The sequence below is a fragment of the Elephas maximus genome, chromosome 4 (assembly GCF_024166365.1).
Source record: "Elephas maximus indicus isolate mEleMax1 chromosome 4, mEleMax1 primary haplotype, whole genome shotgun sequence".
Classification (NCBI taxonomy): Eukaryota; Metazoa; Chordata; class Mammalia; order Proboscidea; family Elephantidae; genus Elephas; species Elephas maximus.
The window spans coordinates 130,308,890-130,318,302 of NC_064822.1; the positions used below are offsets into that span (position 1 = coordinate 130,308,890).

The 9,413-nt window shown below is 38.8% G+C and overlaps 1 protein-coding gene across 2 annotated transcripts; it reads left to right on the forward strand.

Annotated features, from left to right (window-relative positions):
• Positions 1 to 253: 253 nt before the first annotated feature.
• LOC126075781 (lysozyme C, kidney isozyme) lies at positions 254 to 4,716 on the forward strand. 2 transcript variants are annotated; one of them, XM_049883862.1, is made up of 4 exons: positions 255 to 434; positions 1,779 to 1,943; positions 3,577 to 3,655; positions 4,157 to 4,716. In XM_049883862.1, the coding sequence occupies exons 1-4, from the start codon at positions 299 to 301 to the stop codon at positions 4,221 to 4,223; spliced, it is 447 nt and encodes a 148-aa protein (XP_049739819.1). In that variant the 5' UTR covers positions 255 to 298; the 3' UTR covers positions 4,224 to 4,716. The 2 variants fall into 2 exon arrangements, with proteins under 2 accessions (XP_049739820.1, XP_049739819.1); XM_049883863.1 differs by lacking the exon at positions 3,577 to 3,655 and having other exon boundaries at positions 254 to 434.
• The last annotated feature ends 4,697 nt before the right edge of the window (positions 4,717 to 9,413 follow it).

Consider the following 9,413-nt stretch of genomic DNA (forward strand, 5'->3'; position numbering starts at 1 on the left):
CTTTAGAGTTGCTCAAATTCGTAATAAAGGAGGACATTTCCATTTTGAAAACAATGTAACTTCTCAATTCTTTCTGAGCCTGGTGTTTAAACAATGTACTTCTTAGGACATCAGAATCTGTATCTTCAAACATAAAAAACAAAAAACTTTATAATGTCAGCAGATAAATAGTTCCTGCTTTCTACATAATTCAAAGGGTGGAGCCCCCAAACCACTAGGAGAAGGAGGAAGTTACAAGATGTTAAATACTGGGACCAGCTTGCCCTGGTCAGCCTAGTGGTCCGACTTCCCAGTCAACATGAAGGCTCTCCTTATTCTGGGCCTTCTCTTCCTTTCTGGCACTGTCCAGGGCAAGGTCTTTGAAAGGTGCGAGTTGGCCAGAACTCTGAAACGGTATGGAATGGATGGCTTCAGGGGGATCAGCCTGGCAAACTGTAAGTCTGCTGTCCTTGATACTTCCACAGAGTTACCCAGGGGAGGATGAGGAACAAGAAGGGGCTCTGAAAGAGTAGACTTTTTAAAATTTCATTGGCATTCGCATACTTACAATGGTTAAAAACACCAATTTGTTCCTTTAAAATCAGAGATACCAGATTCAGGAATAATGGCAAGAGAGGGCAAAATTCCTACCATTCTAAGTACAATGGAACCTGTTTGTGCTCTCCAGTTCCACTGGATTTGCCAGTTGCCTCTGACTCAATGGCACAAATAGGCTGACTAAAAGATACATTTGAGGATCTGGGATATCTCTGCCAATTCCTCCTTACATGACTCTGGAGAGCCCAGAGTAATGCAGTATGGTTTTAAAGATTCTCCTGTCACAACGTGGGATTTTTAACATTAACATTAAAAAGATTATGTTCAACTCTTAATACCAGGGCGGTAGGAAACTATTTCTCCTCAGTAACTGTGCTACATAAGGATCCCTGAAACTCAGCCATGAAATAATGTTTTTTTAATTCTTCTTCACCTGGTTGATTGGCTATTTTTCATTTTCTTCCACACAATTCAAGATGTGCCCTGAGTAAAACTTACTTTGTATTTTAGTCCATATTTGTCAATGTAAGTACTGTACCTTTCAGATTGAATTCAAATATTTCCCCTCAGTAACTATCTTTGAATAAATAAGTAAATGAATGATTTGATGGATAAAATATTCCCTTCTATTCTATCACTCTTGTCTTGCAGAGTCTGACTTTATATTCAAATACCCCGTTAAGGATTTTAATAAACTTTTGTCTGTCAGAAAATCCTTATCTTCTCTAATCAAAAGCATTTTTCCATCAGTCTAGGAATTCCTTGGTGGTGCAAGGGATTAATGCACTCAGCTGTTAATCAAAAGCTTAGAGGTTTGAGTGCACTCAGAGGTGCCTTGGAAAAAAGGTCTGGCTATCTACTTCTGGAAAAATCAGCCATTGAAAACCCTACGGAGCACAGTTCTACTCTGATACACATGGGATCACCGTGAATTGCAGTCGACTGGGAGGCAACTGGTTTATTGCTGTATCGCCTATGAATTAAAAAACTCCACTCACACATTCTGGGCTGAGTGTTGCCTGAGGAATAGGGGAAGGGTAAAAGCAATGGAAGAAACCCCCACTTTAATATTTTTAAAAGTATATTATGTTGTTTCATTAGTATTACAAAATTATTTGCATTGTAAAAAGGACTTTCTTAGGAGCCCTTTAACACTAAAATGTTAAAATACTTTGCAAGTCGAATACATCTTTATACTTACAATATAAGTGATTTGGTGTTGCTCCCTTATTATTTTTCAGGGGTGTGTTTGACCAAATGGGAGAGTGATTACAACACCCAAGCTACAAACTACAATCCTGGAGACAAAAGCACTGATTACGGGATTTTTCAGATCAATAGCCACTACTGGTGTAATGATGGCAAAACCCCAAGAGCAGTTAACGCCTGTGGCATATCCTGCTACGGTAAGACGAGATAACATATAAGTGATAGCACAGGACCCATCTGGTTATACTTACTAGAGATTCAGTACAAATAAAAAAACCTTGAAAGGTTCATCAGGGACCTGTAAGAACTCCATCTCAAATTCTAGATACTCCTAATAAGTTATTTTGTGGATTTATTTGGGGTGAAACAAATATTGTGTTGAGCTCATATAAAATTAAAAGTAATGTATGGAATCTTTCATGCATAAAATAATAAGTATTGCAAAATTAATGTTATTCAATTTTTTAAATGTTAAATCCCCAATAAAGATTAGTCTTAGAATATTCTTCCTTTAAAATCCAGTTAATGTAACTTAAAAAAAAATTTTTGTAGTGTATAATAATCTGTGGTCATTGACTAAAAATTAGATAATACTAAGAAACAAAATCACCCATAATTTTACTACTCAGAAATTTATAACTGTTGTTAACTTTTGATGTATGCTTTTCAAGACTAAATGTCAATCGTGTATACAAATGTAAAGCTATATCTCATGCACATTTACCCACATGCAAACACGTAAGCGATGTATGTTTTTACAAAAATGAAATTGTATTACCGATACTGCTTTACAACTTGCTTTTTATGGTTCAAAATTATTTCCATGACAACAAACACAAATCTGTATTATCATTTTTAAAGGATGTGTAGAATTACATTACATGAATATTGCACAATTTATTGATTCATCCCTTACTGGAAATAGTTAAGTTGTTTCCACTTTTCCCGTTTGTAAATTACTATGAAAAGCCTTATACATACATCTTTGGGTCCATTTCCTAAAAGTGGATTTGCTAGATAAAAAAATTACTAGGCAATTTCGTTTTTTTTTTTTTTTTTTACATTGCCTGGCACAAACACCACCACCTGTACTTGGAAGAAGTACAGCAAAAATGCTCATTAGAAGCAAGGATGGTGAGACTTACTTAGTCTCACATACTTTGGACATGCTGTCAAGAGGGACCAGTCCCTGGAGAAGTACATCATGCTTGGTAAAGTAGAGGGTCAGTGAAAAAGAGGAAGACCCCTCAGGGTGATGAATTGACACAGTGGCTACAACAATGGGCTCAAACATAACAATGATTGTGAGGATGGCGCAGAACCAGGCAGTGTTCCATTCCGTTGTACATAGGGTTTCTGGGAGTTGGAAATGCCTAGATGGCAGCTAACGACAACAACAAGTACAAACAGGACTAAGATCATAAAAAACCTAAAAACAAACACACTGCCATCAAGATGATTCCGACTCATAGTGACCCTTTAGGGCTATAATGCCCCTATAAAGTTTCTAAGGAATGCCTGGTGGATTGACCCCTGACCTTTTGGTTAGCAGCCGTAGCTCTTAACCACTATGGCCACCAGGGTTTCCATATTAGTTAAGAATTTCAGAACTCCCAACAACTTGGTAAATGATAAACAAAATACTTTGTTTCATGCCAAATGGGATGGAATGAAGAGAAAATTTTCCTCCTATTCACAGATATATGGATCCTTGGAAAATAAGTTCCTAGTATTCCTTCCTCGTCCTAGTAGAGTTAAAGTTGACTAAACCTAAACTTACAATCAGGTTTCTATGAAAGCTGTTGTCATTCCTCACTGCCTCTTTTTCAGCTTTGCTGCAAGATGATATCACTCAAGCTGTAGCTTGTGCGAAAAGGGTTGTCAGTGATCCACAAGGCATTAGAGCATGGTATGTTTTCGGTCGTTAAAGGGGTAAACTATTTTACCCTGGTATGGATTTGCGCTGAGAGCAGGTTTTCAAAGGCCAAAGTATGCTACCGAGAACTAAAAGTTGTGTCTTTAGATTTATGCTGAACATTGTATTACCTCAGTTCTTGAGGAAACAGTCTACCTTAACTAATTTAGAATCTTACTCTCTGCCTCATCAATTTATTTTAGGGTTTTTTTTTTTTTTTAAGAGTTTTTAAGATTCTCCACACTGTCTATGGTTGTCATATCTTGAAATTATTTTTTGGAAACGTGTAATTCACTTTGTAGTCGCTGATGTGGAAGGCTCTAGTGGGGCTTTGGGAGGAATGGAGTGCTCCATTTAATAAATAATACCTCACTCTATCTATAGCCTATAGTTTATTTATTGGTAAAATACTTTGTTCCCCCAAAAGATTTGAAGTATGTATGTACAATGAAGATATTTTAACCGTTTTATGGTTTCTTTGACCTTTCTCTACAGGGTGGCATGGAGAAACCATTGTCAGAACCACGATGTCACTCAGTACATTCAAGGCTGTGGAGTCTAACTGCAGAGCTTTTGTTCTTCAACTCGCTTTTGCCTCTTTTTCATATAAGGGAGTAGTAAATAAGTGAAAGGTCACACTATTTTTCTTTCCCATTCAAACAAGGAACTTTTTTTTGCAGAAGCAGGAGCAAAATATTGCCTTTCTCCTAAGACTTAGTAATTAATAACGTGTGTACTCTGATATTTTAGGAGCAAAAGATCGCCTTTCTCTTAAGACTTAGTAATTAATAACATGTGTACTCTTTGATATTACACCTACAACATTTTTCAGTTTGCTTAAAAGAACTAATGCTGGTAGAAATGAACTAAACATAAGGAAAGATTAGATAAGCTGTTGCTATTCTTTAATTTTATTTCTATAGATTCATGCATCAAAACTAAATCCAGAAGGCAGATGAGTTTGCAACTATTTTGAAATGCTAATGAACAACAGCTAAGAAATTATGCGCATTGTAAAAAAATGCAACCACGGTTATTAAAGGCTTCGCAACTCACACCTTGTCTGTTTTTGTGTAAGACTATCTACAGTCTTTGAAGAAAAAAAAATTTTGAAAAAAAAATGTTTTCACACTCTTAATATATTTCCTATATCCTCACTTGCACCCAAACTGCTGGATGTTGCTGCAGAAAAATACACAAGCATCCTGATAGTTCTCATTTTAAATTCATCACTACAAATCTCAAATGAACCCTCAAACTTGTCTGGCCATCTTAGTTATTTCTCTGCAGTCCTTCCCTGTTGGTGTCCCCACTCTAAAATAACTATTGCTATTTTACTTCTTCTCCTCTCTCTCCAAAGTCCCAGTATCCTCCCCCCAGTCCTCCACTTCACTGAGCCCCAACTCGCCTCATATTATACTGAGAGAATAGCTGTCTTCTTCACCTCACTCAGGCTCTGATACCTCTCATTGGGCTGCCACCCACACACACCTGGACCCCTCCTTACTGCTCTGACACACCATGCTGAACCACTCTCCTCATAGGAAGGAGGGCAGAACTTCTTTTCTACCTTTCTGTTCACTCGCGGAAACCCTAGTGGAGTAGTGGTTAAGTACTACAGCTGCTAACCAAGAGGTCGGCATTTTGAATCCACCAGGCGCTCCTTGGAAACTCTATGGTGCAGTTCTACTCTGCACTATAGGGTCGCTATAAGTTGGAATTGACTCGATGGCAGTGGTTTGGTTTGGGTTTGTTCACTCGCGCTTGGCTGGCACAGACAGTTAACCGTACACTTTTCATGTAAAGGTTGGCAGTTCAAACCCACTCAGTGGCTCCACGGAAGAAAAACCTAGTGAACAGCTTTCATAAAGATTACAGCCAGGAAAACCCAATTGAGCAGTTCTATTTTTTTTTTTTATTGTGTAACATATGGGGTTGCCATGAGTCGGGGCTGACTCAGCAGCAGCTAACAACATATCCCAAACACTTAGAATAATGCTTTTTGACTAAGGGACATTCTCAATAAACACTGGTTGGTTGACCGAATGAATCTCTTGTCCATTCTTTGGTATATTCTTCCATGTTTGTCCTTGCAAAGCTTTTCACAGTTTTAAGCCCACTTCATCCCATTACAACAGCTCCTGATATTCCAAGCGTCAGCTTCAGGTCTATGTGAATGTAGTGCGTAAAGCATCCGTTGGGGGTGGGCAGCAGAGGGCCCCAGCACAGGTGCAGCTTCAGGCTCTGGGCCTATCTTGATATGAACATACTCAGAAAGCTGACAAGGGATTCTCTGAGGTGTACGACGTATGGGTCAACGTAGGGATGTTGTTGTTGCTGTTCGGCAAGTCGTTTTTGACACACAGTGACCCTATCTACAACAGAAGGAAACACGGCCCGCTCCTGCACCATCATCACAATCATTGTTATGCTTGAGCCCATTGTTGTAGCCACTGTGTGAGTCCATCTCGTTGAGGGTCTTCCTCTTTTTCGATGACCCTCAACTATACCAAGCATGATGTCCTTCTCCAGGCACTGATCCTTCCTGATAACATGAATCTTTCTGACCCAGACGTTTGTGAAATCATCTCTTTATCCCCACGCTTTGAAAGTTCATAATGATGTGTCTTGATGTAGGTCTGTTTTCATCTTTCTACTGGTACTTGGTGGGATCTTTCAATTTGGAAACATATCCTCTAGTTTTGGAAAACTTTCTTGAATCATTTATTGATGATTTGCTTCCTTCCATTTTCTTTGTTCTGTCTTTCTGGGACTCCTACTTTGATCCTCTGATGTTCTTGTCTTTCCTGTCCTGTTTTTAATCTTTTGTTCTCGTATCTGGAAGATTTCTTCAGTTTAAGCTTCTAATATTTTTATTGAGTTTTTCATTTCTACTACCATATTTTTAATTTCTAACAGCTCGTTTTTATTTCCTGAATGTTCCTTTTTCCGTTTTTGTGTCATATTTGCGTGTGACATCTTATTTTATCAGAGTAGTGATCATAGTTTTAATTTGTGTTGTTTTAGTTTTCTGTTTCCTCCAATTTGCCATTTTTCTTTGATTCTTCTTGGATTATCTCTTTCATAATAGAGGCTTTCCTCAGATGTCTGCTAATCCTTGGATATTTACTTAAATACAGAAGTGGGCAACTAAATGTTAATTTGAAGTTCCCAGCCCCTAACTGGGTTTAAACATTATGTACTTCACTGTAGGGTGATCAAGCTGGGTTGGGTCGGTTTCACTGGACATCCTTAAATCTCTCCTCTTAGGCTGGTCAGATTCCCCAGAGAAGCCTCTCCCTGTAGCCTACTAGAAAACAAAGGTATGACTGCCAGCATTTTAAAGAGCTGAGTGAGGGTCTCAGCAGCTAATAGGCAAATGTTTCGTTAATCTACCCATTTTCTGGATGATATCCTCCCTTAACTCTGTTTGGTGTTCCTCAGTGCAGAGACCCGGTTTTATGCTTTGGAGTAGATAAGGGGCAGTTGCTTGGCTGTATGGCTCTTGGGGCAGAGATGGGTGAGATGCTGCAGTGTAAATTGAGTTGGTTATTAGCTCTGCCGGCTCAGTTCTCAGGTCTGTCCTTTACCACTTTCCATTTGCATACCAGATTTCAATTTTTTGTTGCAGCTTTCTCTCCCATTTTCCCCATTCTAACAGGATTTTGCCTTTCATAAGAATCCTTTACTTGCTTTAGAGGAGTCTGGGGAAGAAGCAAAAGATGTGTGTTCAATCCATTGTCTTTTCCCAAAAGATCCAAATGTGTTATATGTATTTGTTTAATTTAATATTATTTTAATACTTACAGTAACATTTTCAGGAAAAAACAAAATCCAAGTAGAAATAAAGAGGAAGAAAAAATCAGGAAAACTGGAGAATAACTACAACAACAGCAAAAAAAAAGGGTGGTCCAGGTATCCAATTCTGAAAGCACTTTTAGAAAAAAGTGAAAGTCATGAAAGGGTACGGGAAGAAAAACCCTATATTGTGTGTGGAAGACCTTGTAGGACAGACTGCTTTAACAGATCTGACTGATTTCAATTACCTTTCAAAGAATAGCCTCAAGTTTTCCTGATGTCTCTGTTCTTCATTAATTCATCTATTGAACAGACAATGATTATAAGTCACAGCAAATGATCACCAGAGGCTGAGGCTACTAAACTGAATGTCGTTGCTGTTCTAAGGTGCCGTCCAGTCGGTTCCTACTCATAGCCACCCTGTGTACAACAGAACAAAACCCTGCCGGATCTTGCACCATCCTCACAATCATTGTTATGACTGAGCCCATTGTTGCAGCCACTGTGTCAATCCATTTCCTTGAGGGTCTTCCTCTTTTTTCACTGACCCTCTACTTTACCAAGCATGATGTTCTTCCCCAGGGACTAGTCCCTCCTGATAACATGTCAAAGTATGTGAGATGTAGTCTCGCCATCTTTGCTTTTAAGGAGCATTTTTGTTGCACTTCTTTCAGGACAGATTTGTTCATTTTCTTTTGGCAGTTCATGGTATATTCAATATTCTTTGCCAACAAGACAACACAAAGGCATCAGTTCTTTGGTCTTCCATATTCATCATCCAGCTTTGCATGCACATGTGGTGATCCTAAACACCATGGCTTGGGTCAGGCGCACCTTAGTCTTCAATGTGATATCTTTGCTTTTCAACACTTTAAAGAGCTCTTTTACACCAGATTTGCCCAATACGATGCGTCTTTTGATTTCTTGACTGCTACTTCCCTGGGTCTTGACTGTGGATCCAAGTAAAATGACACCCTTGAAAACGTCAATCTTTCCTCTGTTTAGCATGATTTTGCTTATTGGTCCAGTTGTGAGGATTTTTGTCTTTTGATTTCTTGATTGCTACTTCCCTGGGTCTTGACTGTGGATCCAAGTAAAATGAAATCCTTGACAACTTCAATCTTTCCTCTATTTAGCATGATGTTGCTTATTGGTCCAGTTGTGAAGATTTTTCTTTTCTTTATGTTGAGGTGTAATCCAGGCTGAGGGCTGTGGTCTTTGACCTTCATCAGTAAGTGCTTCAAGTCCTCTTCATTCTCAGCAAGTAAGGCTGTGTCATCTGCATATCGCAGGTTGTTAATGAGTCTCCCTCCAATCCTGATACCCCATTCTTCTTCATATAATCCAGCTTCTCAGATTATTTGCTCAGCATACAGATTGAGTAGGTATGGTGAAAGAATACACCCTGACACACACCTTTCCTGACTTTAAACCGCGAAGTATCTGCTGTTCTGTTCAAACAACTGCTTCTTGATCTGTGTACAGGTTCCTCATGAGCACAATTGAGTGTTCTGGAATTCCCATTCTTTGCAATGTTATCTATAATTTCTTATGATCCACACAGTCGAATGCCTTTGCATAGTGAATAAAACGCAGGTAAACATCTTTCTGGTGTTCTCTGCTTTCAGCCAGCACCCATCTGACATCAGTTACGATAGCCGTGGTTCCACATCCTCTTTTGAATCTGGCTTGAATTTCTGGCAATTCTCTGCTGATACACTGATGCAACCGCTTTTGAATGTTCTTCAGGAAAAGTTTATTTGCCTGTATTACTAATAATATTGTTTGATAATTTCCACATTTGGTTGGATCAGTTAGTGCCCTCATGAAGTTTGTCAAGAATTAAAGTATAATATGGTAAATGTTTCAATCCCTCAGGCACTACGGGAACGTGGAGGAGAGAGTGATTACCCTGGAAATCGAGGAGATACCACAGAAGTAGGAGGAAAACCAA

What these genes read in the sequence shown, in the direction of transcription:
- LOC126075781 (XM_049883862.1), top strand. Translation starts at nt 299, where the DNA reads ATGAAGGCTCTCCTTATTCTGGGCCTTCTCTTCCTTTCTGGCACTGTC. An exon ending in GGGGATCAGCCTGGCAAACT is followed by an intron (nt 435 to 1,778) that starts GTAAGTCTGCTG and finishes ATTATTTTTCAG; the next exon opens with GGGTGTGTTTGACCAAATGG. An exon ending in CTGTGGCATATCCTGCTACG is followed by an intron (nt 1,944 to 3,576) that starts GTAAGACGAGAT and finishes CCTCTTTTTCAG; the next exon opens with CTTTGCTGCAAGATGATATC.